Below are 13,786 nucleotides of genomic sequence, written 5' to 3'. Positions count from 1 at the left end.
CTCATTAAATTATTCACAAATACAGCAGTATACTGTAGCAATGCCAAGTCAAGTGTGTCCTTAGAGCCTGGGGCAAAGCCACAGTGTTCTCTGTGGTCATAACACAAAAAAGGTAAAGTTTGTTAATGAAAACACATCCTGCCAACAGTAGTAAACTTCTCTTCCTCTAAATGACCCAAATATAGACAGTTTATAAAATGTCCGACCAGAGAGGACAACGTTCTGGATCACTGTTACACCACCATCAGAGACGCTTATCACGCCGTCCCACGTGCTGCACTGGGCCAATCCAACCACATCTATATTTACTCTCACACACTTAAAACTGTGCACATATATTTATATTATATTGTAGATATGTTTATACTGTTTAATTTGTATTGTATTGCACCGACTACGCCAAAACAAATTCCTTGTATGTCCAAAAACGTACTTGGCAATAAAGCTTTTCTGATTCTGATTCTGATTCTGATCATGGTCCACCTGATTCCTGCATACAGGCAGAAACTAAAGCTCTGCAAACCTGTTGTGAGGTCGACAAGGAAGTGGAGCAGTGAGGCTGTGGAGAATCTCCAGGCGTGTTTAGGCTGTACAGACTGGGATGTGTTCAGGACTACTACCAACAGTCTGGACGAGTACACAGAGGCTGTGACTTCCTACATCAGCTTCTGTGAGGACAGCTGTGTACCATCATGCACCAGGGTGAGTTACAACAACGACAAACCCTGGTTCACAGCAAAACTCAGAAGGTTAAGACTGGATAAAGAAGAGGCCTTCAGGAGTGGGGACAAAGACATATACAGAGAGGCGAAGTACAAGTTTGGCAAGGCAGTGAAAGAGGCCAAACGACTGTACTCTGAGAATCTCCAAAACCAGTTCTCAGCCAACGACTCTGCGTTTGTCTGGAAAGGGCTCAAGCAAATCACCAACTACAAGCCGAAAGCCCCCCACTCCATCAACGACCGACGCCTCGCCAACGACCTGAACGAGTTCTACTGCCGCTTTGAAAGAGAAAGGGACAGTCCTGCAACCATCCCCCACGACGCCCCCCAACAGCTGCAGCCACAATCCACCACCCCCACCTCCCCAACCTCAAGAGGGGCCTTGGCACCTCCAACCCCCACCCTGAAGTTCCCCCCCACCAGCCCCCTACCCACGCCGAGGACGGCTCTTTCCATCCAGGAGAGGGACGTCAGGGACTTCACTTCATCCTCCGGCACCTGGACTCCACAGGAACCTATGCCAGGATCCTGTTTGTGGATTTCAGCTCTGCCTTCAACACCATCGTCCCAGTTCTGCTACAGGAGAAGCTCTCCCAGCTGAGTGTGCCCGACTCCACCTGCAGGTGGGTCACTGACTTCCTGTCTGACAGGAAGCAGCGCGTGAGGCTGGGGAAGCATGTCTCTGACTCCCTGACCATCAGCACTGGTTCCCCCCAAGGCTGTGTTCTCTCTCCTCTGCTCTTCTCCCTGTACACCAACAGCTGCACCTCCAGTCACCAGTCTGTCAAGTTTCTGAAGTTTGCGGACGACACCACTCTGATCAGACTCATCTCTGATGGTGACGGGTCCGCGTACAGGTGGGAGGTGGACCATCTGTTGGACTGGTGCAGTCAGAACAACCTTGAGCTCAACGCTCTAAAGACAGTGGAGATGGTTGTGGACTTCAGGCAGAACCCAGCCCCACCTGCCCCCATCACCCTCTGTGACTCCACAATTGACACTGTGGAATCTTTCTGCTTCCTGGGAACCATCATCTCCCAGGATCTCAAGTGGGAGCCAAACATCAGCTCCCTCATCAAGAAAGCCCAGCAGAGGATGTTCTTCCTGCGGCAGCTGAAGAAATTCAACCTGCCAAAGACTATGATGGTGCACTTCTACACAGCCATCATTGAGTCCATCCTCACCTCCTCCATCACCATCTGGTACGCCGCTGCTACAGCCAAGGATAAGGGCAAGCTGCAGCGTGTCATTCGGTCTGCTGAGAAGGTGATTGGCTGCAGTCTACTGTCGCTCTAGGAACTTTACACGTCCAGGACCCTGAAGCGGGCAGGGAAGATTCTGGCTGATCCCTCCCACACCGGTCACAGACTCTTTGAAACTCTCCCCTCTGGCAGGAGGCTGCGGTCCATCCGGACCAAAACCTCACGCCACAAGAACAGTTTTTTCCCATCTGCCACCAGCCTGGTTAACAAAGCCTGGAAACCACCCTGACATTCTCCCCCCCCCCCCCCCCCCCCCCCTTTTTTTTTTTTGCTGACAGGACACTTGTAAACTGTAACTCTATGCGTTACATTAACGCTCAGCTTGGACTCCTGCTTTACTTGCACTGCCATACTTGCACAATGATCACCTGCACTGTTGTATTGCTCTTGCATCTTATAGTGCTCTATATTTACTCTCACTCACTTAAAACTGTGCACATATATTTATATTATATTGTAAATATGTTTATACTGTTTAATTTATATTGTATTGCACCGACTACGCCAAAATAAATTCCTTGTATGTCCAAAAACGTACTTGGCAATAAAGCTTTTCTGATTTTGATTCTGATGACGTGGCTCATTTTCATGCATTAGCATAAGTTACGTCATCTGCTTCCTCTTTTCAATGTAAATTTCAGAGCAACAAATAAACGAACAGAATGAAACGTCTCCATAAAAAGAAGGATTGTTGCAGGTAGACTTGACACGCTGCGCCTCTGCAGTGGACGGCGTGTGCATGTTCACAATACTAACAGTCATCTCCTACACCATCTCACTGGCAGGGAGCGACATGACTCTCCTATCTCATGCAACCAGCAGTTCTAATATTCCTGCTACATTACAATATTGATGCAACATATCTAGACCGGCTAGCAGCTCTTTGAAGTTGTCTTCAGGGGGGGAAAGGCAATGAGGAAAACTCCAAATTAAACATTAAGGATGCAAGCATGTTGGCCATGCATTTGGAATGGGATCCATAGTGCAATAGATTATTTTGTATTTAGTGGAGCAGCTCCCAGGAGTGTCAATATCAGAGGATTACAGCAAAACATGAAATTAGCATTCAGTCCCCATCCTCTCCACTGCCTGGCAAAGCTCTTCGCGCACGTGCGTGCGTGTGTGTAAATAATTATTTGTGTTGTTGCCTGAGCATATGTAGCTTGTGTTCAGGCAGGACACAGATGATATCTGGGTTGGGCTAAATATAGCTGGACCTATCCACACCATCATTGTACAGGTGCATCTCAATGACCTAGAATATATTTGAATGGTTTACTTATTTGAGTAATTCAGTAAAAAAAATTTTTTAAATAATATCTAGATGAATTACAGACAGTGTGATATATTTAAAGAGTTCATTTCTATAATTTCTTTATGATGGCTTAAAGCCAATAAAAACCCAAAAATACATTACAATACAACTCCAAAACAGTTCACAGGGTGCTGTATCAAAGCAAATGGTCAGGAAACTGAAAGATGAGTCAAAGAAAAAGTGTGCTAGAAAAAGGCACAAAAGCAACAGAGATGTAACTATGGGAGGATTGTGAATCATACCCCATTGGAGGGTCTGGGGGAGATTCACAAGGAATGTACTGTGGTTGGAGTCAGTGGTTCCAGAGACACCACACACAGATGTATCCGGTATATGGGCTACAACTCTCACATTCCTCATACTGAGCCGCTCCTGAACCAGAGACAGGTTTCTGAAATGTGTTACCTGAGATTAACAAAAAATAAATAAAAATAAAAGATCGGTCTGTTGCTCAGTGCTCCAATGTAGTCTTCTCAGATAAAAGTAAATTCCATTTTTCTTTAGAAAATCAAGTCACAAAGGACCCAGACAAAGAATGAAGACAAAGAACCCAAGTTTCAACAGTCAGCAATGATTTGGGCCATTTCATCTACTGGTGTTGGTCCAATATGTTTTATCGAGTCCAAAATCAGCAAAGCAGTGTAGCAGGAAGGTTTAGAGCACTCCATGTTTCCTTCTGCTGACCAGCTGTATAGAGATGCTGATTTCCTTTTCCAGCAGGACTTGGCACCTGCCTGCACTGCCAAAAGTACCAATACCCTCTTAAATGACCATGGTATTACTGTGCTGGATTGACTGGCGAGCAGACCTGACCTAAATCCATAGACTATCTATGAAGTATTGTCATGAGGAAGATGAGTGACACCAGACCCAACAATGGGGACGAGCAGAAGGTCACTATTAGAGCAACCCGGGGTTCCTTTAACGCCTCAGCAGAGCCACAGGCTGATCGCCTCCATGTCAAGCTGCACTGATGCAGTTATTCATGCAAAACGAGCCCCAACCAAGTGTTTAATGCATATACTCTAAAGTACACCGACATACTTTAACAGGTTAATATTTTTATATAAAAAAAAAAAACATCCTTTTTTGATTGGTCTGATGTAATATAATATTCTTAAAATTGGGTCTATGGGTTTTCATTAGCTATAAGCCATGATCACCAGAATTAACAGAAATAAACGGTTGAGATACATTTACCTCTGCGTGTGAAGAATATAAGAGTTTACAAAGTCATTCCAATTTACCAAGATGCACCTGTAAGGAGGAGTGTTTAAACTCCCTCTTTAGGAGCAGCACCACCCATCGGGGATCTCTCTCATCAGGTTGATGTCGCTGGAGATTGGGAGGTATATCGAGCTGAAATAGCAACTGTAGCTGGTCCTACTGAGATTTAAATGTCAAATTAACATGGGCTATATATTCCTATAGAGAGGAGGAAAACAGGAGGAGAGCCGAACTGGAAACAAATGAGAGCAGATTTTCTTTTTTAAATACTTCAGGGATGATAGTTTCTGGAAACGATCTGACCTTCTACACTTTTCCGTCTAAAACTTTTACTTCAACCGACTTCTCCACATCCACATCTACCGCCTGCGTCGGTTCAAAGACAATAATGATAATAAAAAAAACATCTAGTTCTTCTTTACATTTAAAATACTTATGTGTGGGGGTGGGACGTTCATAAGAATATGAGCATTCCTTCCGTTTTCAGTCTGTCAGGGTCCTGGCAGCCATTCAAAGGTAAAGTTTTTCTACCACGGAGAGCATGACACACACCCCCAAAAAATGTTTCAGCTCTGAATTCTGCCAACAGAGTCTGCTTAGTTGAAATTTTACATGTTTTCTCTATTTTTCCCCACTTGTATGCAGTCTTAACAGACCATTATTAAAATAATGTGATCTTACCTTTCCAGGGTCATCTTTGGAGCGAGGCACTTTGAGAAAACATTTGTTTAGTGACAGATTGTGCCGTATTGAGTTCTGTGAGGGAAAGCAAAGAGAGAAAGGTGTCGAGATAAGTAAACATATCAAAAACGCAGATTGTACAGAAGTTCATAATAAAGCAAAAACATTGGTGGTCATAGCAACAAGGTCACATTTTTGCATTTTTTTCATTCATTTACAGTCAAACAAGATCTTAAAGACTGTGAAACATAGATTTCATCTCATCCAGTGGACTCTATTTGGGTTGCAGATCATATCAAATTCCACGGGTGCCCAAAATAGGAGCAAGAAGGAATCCCACACTGGGATGGCTGCTGATAGCAAGGCCTGATATTAATTAATGCTCCAGCAGCCTCCTGTGGGGGCTGGAAATAAATTATGTAGATCATTCTGAAAGTTAACTTATTACTGTGTTACAAGCTGGCCCACAGTGGTGGATTGGGAAATGCATCCAGCTGCCTGATATGAAAGGAGAGGTGGGCTTAAGTAGCCACACAGGTTAGACAGCAAACCCTAGGTTAACAGCAACAGCACGAGCACCCCCCTAGTTTACTGCCTAGGTCAGGCTTTAATATGAAAACCTGCAAGGATGGAGGATTTATGGAGACATAGATGGACGAATGACTGGCTGAACAAACAGAATAATGTACATGGATGGCTGAATGGACAAATAGGTTTGCCTTGGACAAAAAAACATGAATGGATGGATGGAAAAATGCTGAAATTCTATGCTTTTCCAGACTGTGTAGGAACACAAAGACAACATGTGCAAAAGATGGAAGCCACTGGCTTATCACAAAACTGCTCTTTAATACAAGATTCTTTTTCAAAACTGATATAAATCATCCTTTAGTATGTGTTAGACTTTAAAGCAGGAAAATTCTCCACACCTCAAAGCTATAGTCATCCTACAGTCCGTACGATTTGGTGATTAATTATCCTTCACTAAATCAGCTCATTCAAGGATTTCTAACTTTGGTGACTGAAATGTTGAATTTCCCAGATCCAGAGCAAGACCTTTATTCTGCCATGGGCTAAAACTGACATTTCAGATTGCATATTGACACTAGCATTTTAGTCTTCAATAAAAGAAATGGATAACTATATTCCTCTAAAGAAACAGAGTAAACATGTCAAGGCATCAGCACTTCATTTAATCTCCAAAGCCCACCTGAGTATTGTTAACCAAGACCAGCCCTTTTATGATCAGTGTCCCAGCACTCTAATGGCTACTTCTAGCAGGACAATACACCACACCACAAAGCCCAAACCATCTCAACCTCTTGAGATGGTTTGACAAGCAGTTCAGTCCTCTGATGGCCTCCACAGCTACCAGATCTCAGTCTAGTAGAGTGCCTTTGTGATGTTGTAGAACGGGAGATTTGCATCATGGATGTGAAGTCGATAAACCTGCAGCAAGTGCATGATGTTATCTTGTAAATATGGACCAAAATCTCAGAAACGTTTCTGACCTACAGGTCCTTCTCAGAATATTAGCATATTGTGATAAAGTTCATTATTTTCCATAATGTCATGATGAAAATTTAACATTCATATATTTTAGATTCATTGCACACTAACTGAAATATTTCAGGTCTTTTATTGTCTTAATACAGATGATTGTGGCATACAGCTCATGAAAACCCAAAATTCCTATCTCACAAAATTAGCATATCATTAAAAGGGTCTCTAAACGAGCTATGAACCTAATCATCTGAATCAACGAGTTAACTCTAAACACCTGCAAAAGATTCCTGAGGCCTTTAAAACTCACAACCTGGTTCATCACTCAAAACCCCAATCATGGGTAAGACTGCCGACCTGACTGCTGTCCAGAAGGCCACTATTGACACCCTCAAGCAAGAGGGTAAGACACAGAAAGAAATTTCTGTACAAATAGGCTGTTCCCAGAGTGCTGTATCAAGGCACCTCAGTGGGAAGTCTGTGGGAAGGAAAAAGTGTGGCAGAAAACGCTGCACAACGAGAAGAGGTGACCGGACCCTGAGGAAGATTGTGGAGAAGGGCCGATTCCAGACCTTGGGGGACCTGCGGAAGCAGTGGACTGAGTCTGGAGTAGAAACATCCAGAGCCACCGTGCACAGGCGTGTGCAGGAAATGGGCTACAGGTGCCGCATTCCCCAGGTCAAGCCACTTTTGAACCAGAAACAGCGGCAGAAGCGCCTGACCTGGGCTACAGAGAAGCAGCACTGGACTGTTGCTCAGTGGTCCAAAGTACTTTTTTCGGATGAAAGCAAATTCTGCATGTCATTCGGAAATCAAGATGCCAGAGTCTGGAGGAAGACTGGGGAGAAGGAAATGCCAAAATGCCAGAAGTCCAGTGTCAAGTACCCACAGTCAGTGATGGTCTGGGGTGCCGTGTCAGCTGCTGGTGTTGGTCCACTGAGTTTTATTTCAAGGGCAGGGTCAATGCAGCTAGCTATCAGGAGATTTTGGAGCACTTCATGCTTCCATCTGCTGAAAAGCTTTATGGAGATGAAGATTTCATTTTTCAGCACGACTTGGCACCTGCTCACAGTGCCAAAACCACTGGTAAATGGTTTACTGACCATGGTATCACTGTGCTCAATTGGCCTGCCAACTCTCCTGACCTGAACCCCATAGAGAATCTGTGGGATATTGTGAAGAGAATGTTGAGAGACTCAAGACCCAACACTCTGGATGAGCTAAAAGCCGCTATCGAAGCATCCTGGGCCTCCATAAGACCTCAGCAGTGTCACAGGCTGATTGCCTCCATGCCACGCCGCATTGAAGCAGTCATTTCTGCCAAAGGATTCCCGACCAAGTATTGAGTGTATAACTGTACATGATTATTTGAAGGTTGACATTTTTTGTATTAAAAACACTTTTCTTTTATTGGTCGGATGAAATATGCTAATTTTGTGAGATAGGAATTTTGGGTTTTCATGAGCTGTATGCCAAAATCATCCGTATTAAGACAATAAAAGACCTGAAATATTTCAGTTAGTGTGCAATGAATCTAAAATATATGAATGTTAAATTTTCATCATTACATTATGGAAAATAATGAACTTTATCACAATATGCTAATATTTTGAGAAGGACCAGTATTGTTCAATCCACACAATGGAGAATTAAGAGAGATCTGAACACAAAAGAGGGTCCAAGCAGCGTGTACCCAATAAAGGGGCCGCCGAGCGTACTTGTTCATAACAAGATATTAAATTTAGTTTCCTGCATATTTTTCACGTCAGAAATTGTAGATTTTTCCAGACTCAAATTTACAAAGTTAGACAATTTTTGGTCCATTTTAAATGTCCAACTGGATGACTGGACAGACAGGATGTACATGATCTATATACATATTTTACAATAACCAAGGTACAAAGCATACCAGTTTCACCAATTTATTAAGAAAATGTATTCATGTATCGTGTCGACAATGGGACAAATAAAATCTGTAAATAGAGATACTTTTTCATATAAAATACCAGACTGGGTCTTTACATTCAGAAAGCTATTGTATTAATTGATTTTCCATATTTGTAAATAAAAAGAGAGCAAAAATTCTGTATCAAAAGAAGACAGACAAATATCATTGTCACACACCAGAATAATGTTACAGACACACATCCAAGCCTGCAGAATCAAATCTCAAATGTCTTACAGACCTGACAAACAGATCTACTGAGACTATACCAGTAACCTGAACACCTCACGGCAGCACAGGTATATGCTCTTCTTGTTGCATTTTCTCCCGTAGTCCAGCAATAGCGCAGCAGTAGCCTGGATGAATAGTGCAAAGTGCACCATTATGTATAGTTGAGAGTAACAAACAGATAAAGACATTCTCAATTTAGTCAACCCATGCTACTTCCCAATCCCTGAAACGTTCCGCAGACCCACAAGTACTCCACAGACATTTTCCTCCCCATATGCGTCTAAAAGTGGGGGCCACTTAATGCCTTGCAGACGGGGAGTGAAGAGAAGTGGCTCGTTCCATTAAGGAACGTCTGTTGGGTCTAAATCATAGATAGAGTCTAGTGGCAGAGGCTTGCTGCAACATCAAAAGTTTATTTTTTAATGAACCAAGCTTTCCGGGCTCTGCAATGCTCCTGTTGGGTCGGAAGAGTTAAAAACCAAGGCTATACCATGCAGGTCTGTATTTGAAATTTAGGGTTCCTACATAGTTTTCGTGAAAATAATTCATACTTTGTTACCCTAAAATTTGTGTTCCAAGTCTGCAAAATGTCAACATGAAATTATGGCAGATATTCCTACAGTAAGTGGATTTTAAATATAGAGCCTGCAGTAAAAACAGTGATTGGAAGGAAGAATGGAAGGACACAAGGAAGGATAGACCAAAAGGACAGTGAGGAGGAAGGAAAGAAAGTAGGACAAAAGCAAGGAAAGGAGGGTGGAAGAAAGACAAGGAAGTGAAGGAGAAAAGAAGGAAGGGCATGAGGGACAAAGGGACACAAGGTAAGAAAGACAAGGAAGGAAGTAAGAGAGCAAGAAACAAAGGTAAGTAAGACTTAAGGAAGGAGAAAAAGGACAGATAGAAAAAGTACATATGTCTGGAAGGAAGGCAGGAAAAACAGAAGGATTAAAGGAAGGAGAAGAGCAAGGAAGAAAGTAAGAGGAAGGAAGGAAGAAAGGAAGCACAAACAGAATGTGAACATTTAGACAATGGTATAGGGAATGAAGTCTTAAAATGTACATTTGTCATACTTTATTTTCTTTTTTCATACATATCCAGACCTGAAAAATACTAAAATCAATTCTAGACTTTGCCAGACTGTGTAGGAACCCCAGAGACAGCAGGTTATCAGCAGATATGCAGATCTACAGTGGAGTGAAATGAAGTAGGAGGAAGAGGTCAGAAGGTGTTAGCAGATGTACACATAGTGATTGAGACAGAGCTTTCTACAGGGGGTCCTGCCCAAGTGCTGCCTAGCATTTTACCTGCAACCCCCACCGAGATCTCTACATCCAGCCTCAGAGTAAGCCTCCGAGACCGAGTGTGTGTGTGTGTGTGTATGTGCACGCGTGTATATCTGTGGACATGGAATACCTCCTACACACCTTACAAACCGCGGACACACACAGGAACGTGTCTCCGAACAAATGGCGGTGATTTAACGCACCAGGACAGTAGTGGAGGCGTAGGCAGCTCCACCCTCGCAGCCAGCAACCCCCCGCCCCCTCCCGCTGAGAAGCACCGCAACTAACCAGAAGGGCCGCCAGGGAAAAAGTAGGTCAGGCTGACCTCTGAGCTCTGCGTGTCAAACGTTCAGAGTGAAGTTGAAGGGACAGGTCGTGTCAGTGCCCTGCTCCTCACAGCTGGGGAGGAGGAGGCACCCTGTGCACCCAGGCAGGAACCCAAGGGAGAGAACTCAGCATGCTGCTTATCAGAATCAGAATCAGAACAGCTTTATTGCCAAGTAAGTTTTTGGAAATACAAGGAATTTGTGTTGGCGTAGTCGGTGCAATACAATATAAATTAAACAGTATAGACATATCTACAATATAATATAAATATATATGCACAGTTTTAAGTGAGTCAGAGTAAGTGTAGAGCAGTATAAGATGCGAGAGCAGTACAACAGTGCAGGTGATCAGTGTGCAATTATGGCAGTGCAAGTAAAGCAGAGAGCAGTAGAGTCCAAGCTGAGCGTTAATGTAACGCATAGAGTAGCAGGTTACAGGTGTCCTGTCAGCAAAAAAAAAAGGGGGGTGTGGGAGAAAGGGAGAGTGTCAGGGTGGTTTCCAGGCTTTGTTAACCAGGCTGGTGGCAGATGGGAAAAAACTGTTCTTGTGGCGTGAGGTTTTGGTCCGGATGGACCGGAGCCTCCTGCCAGAGGGGAGAGTTTCAAAGAGTCTGTGACCGGTGTGGGAGGGATCAGCCAGAATCTTCCCTGCCCGCTTCAGGGTCCTGGAGGTGTAAAGTTCCTAGAGCGACAGTAGACTGCAGCCAATCACCTTCTCAGCAGACCGAATGACACGCTGCAGCCTGCCCTTATCCTTGGCTGTAGCAGCGGCGTACCAGATGGTGATGGAGGAGCTGAGGATGGACTCAATGATGGCTGTGTAGAAGTGCACCATCATAGTCTTTGGCAGGTTGAATTTCTTCAGCTGCCGGAGGAAGAACATCCTCTGCTGGGCTTTCTTGATGAGGGAGCTGATGTTTGGCTCCCACTTGAGATCCTGGGAGATGATGGTTCCCAGGAAGCGGAAAGATTCCACAGTGTCAATTGTGGAGTCACAGAGGGTGATGGGGGCAGGTGGGGCTGGGTTCTGCCTGAAGTCCACAACCATCTCCACTAACTTTAGAGCGTTGAGCTCAAGGTTGTTCTGGCTGCACCAGTCCAACAGATGGTCCACCTCCCACCTGTACGCGGACCCGTCACCATCAGAGATGAGTCTGATCAGAGTGGTGTCGTCCGCAAACTTCAGAAACTTGACAGACTGGTGACTGGAGGTGCAGCTGTTGGTGTACAGGGAGAAGAGCAGAGGAGAGAGAACACAGCCTTGGGGGGAACCAGTGCTGATGGTCAGGGAGTCAGAGACGTACTTCCCCAGCCTCACGCGCTGCTTCCTGTCAGACAGGAAGTCAGTGATCCACCTGCAGGTGGAGTCGGGCACACTCAGCTGGGAGAGCTTCTCCTGTAGCAGAACTGGGACGATGGTGTTGAAGGCAGAGCTGAAATCCACAAACAGGATCCTGGCGTAGGTTCCTGTGGAGTCCAGGTGCCGGAGGATGAAGTGAAGGGCTAGGTTGACTGCATCGTCTACAGACCTGTTGGCTCTGTAGGCAAACTGCAGGGTGTCCAGGAGGGGGTCGGTGCTGTCTTTTAGGTGTGAGAGCACAAGGCGCTCAAAGGACTTCATCACCACAGAGGTCAGGGCGACGGGTCTGAAGTCATTAAGCCCTGTGGTCCTTGGCTTCTTGGGAACAGGGACAATGGTGGAGGACTTGAAGCAGGCTGGCACATGACATGTCTCCAGTGAGTTGTTAAAATTGTCTGTGAAGACTGGAGACAGCTAATCAGCGCAGTGCTTCAGGCTGGCTGGTGAGACAGAATCCAGTCCAGCAGCTTTCCGGGGGTTCTGTCTCCTGAAGAGTTTTGTTGACGTCCCTCTCCTGGATGGAAAGAGCCGTCCCCGGCGTGGGTAGGGGGCTGGTGAGGGGGAACTTCAGGGTGGGGGTTGGAGGTGCCAAGGCCCCTCTTGAGGTTGGGGAGGTGATGGATTGTGGCTGCTGCTGTTGGGGGGTGTCGTGGGGGATGGTTGCAGGACTGTCCCTTTGTCTTTCAAAGCGGCAGTAGAACTCGTTCAGGTCGTTGGCAAGGCGTCGGTCGTTGATGGAGTGGGGGGCTTTCGGCTTGTAGTTGGTGATTTGCTTGAGCCCTTTCTAGACAGACGCAGAGTCGTTGGCTGAGAACTGGTTTTGGAGATTCTCAGAGTACAGTCGTTTGGCCTCTTTCACTGCCTTGCCAAACTTGTACTTCGCCTCTCTGTATATGTCTTTGTCCTCACTCCTGAAGGCCTCTTCTTTATCCAGTCTTAACCTTCTGAGTTTGGCTATGAACCAGGGTTTGTCGTTGTTGTAACTCACCCTGGTGCATGATGGTACACAGCTGTCCTCACAGAAGCTGATGTAGGAAGTCACAGCCTCTGTGAACTCGTCCAGACTATTGGTAGTAGTCCTGAACACATCCCAGTCTGTACAGCCTAAACACGCCTGGAGATTCTCCACAGCCTCACTGCTCCACTTCCTTGTCATCCTCACAACAGGTTTGCAGAGCTTTAGTTTCTGCCTGTATGCAGGAATCAGGTGGACCATGATGTGGTCGGATTGGCCCAGTGCAGCACGTTGGACGGCGTGATAAGCGTCTCTGATGGTGGTGTAACAGTGATCCAGAATGTTGTCCTCTCTGGTCGGACATTTTATAAACTGTCTATATTTGGGCAGTTCGTGGGTGAGATTACCTTTGTTAAAGTTGCCAACGACGATAACTAAGGAGTCCGGGTTGGTCCGCTCCACACTCAGTACCTGGTCGGCGAGCATGCGCTGTGCGACCTGCACGACCTAACGAAACGAACTCACGGGGGTAATAGAAAGGCTTCCAGTTTATGACGAAGGCTTCCAGGTCTGGAGAACAGTGCTGCTGAATCACTGTCACGTCGTTGCACCAACCACTGTTGAGGTAGAAACAGATTCCCCCACCTTTCGCTTTGCCGGAGAGTTCCGTGTGTCTGTCCGCTCTGTAGATCTGGAATCCTGCCAGCTGCAGCGCAGAGTCCTGTATTAATCCACACAGCCACGTCTCCGTGAAGCACAAAACTGCAGATAAAAAAAAGTCCCTGTTTTTGCCCAACAACAGTTGTAGTTCCTCAATTTTGTTGGGAAGTGAGCGCACGTTAGAGAGAAATATTCCAGGTAACGGTGTTCATAGTCCACGCTGGCGAAGACGTACCAGCCCCGCAGCCTGTTTCTCTCTCTTCCGGCGTTTCACCGCGTGAACAAAGGTGAGCGCACCTTTGACCAGAATGTCCAA

General features: G+C 45.4%; 1 protein-coding gene across 1 annotated transcript in view; it reads right to left on the bottom strand.

The window, feature by feature from the left end:
• Positions 1–13,786, bottom strand: part of foxj3 (forkhead box J3) — a 108,288-nt gene that overhangs the window by 26,132 nt on the left and 68,370 nt on the right. Inside the window, exon 3 of the mRNA XM_047347468.1 lies at positions 5,208–5,282. Coding sequence (XP_047203424.1) covers positions 5,208–5,282 — 75 coding nt within the window. The remainder of the gene's footprint in view (positions 1–5,207; positions 5,283–13,786) is intronic.

The sequence above is a fragment of the Girardinichthys multiradiatus genome, chromosome 20 (genome assembly GCF_021462225.1).
Source record: "Girardinichthys multiradiatus isolate DD_20200921_A chromosome 20, DD_fGirMul_XY1, whole genome shotgun sequence".
Taxonomy (NCBI): Eukaryota; Metazoa; Chordata; class Actinopteri; order Cyprinodontiformes; family Goodeidae; genus Girardinichthys; species Girardinichthys multiradiatus.
This window is presented reverse-complemented; position numbering and strand designations above follow the sequence as displayed.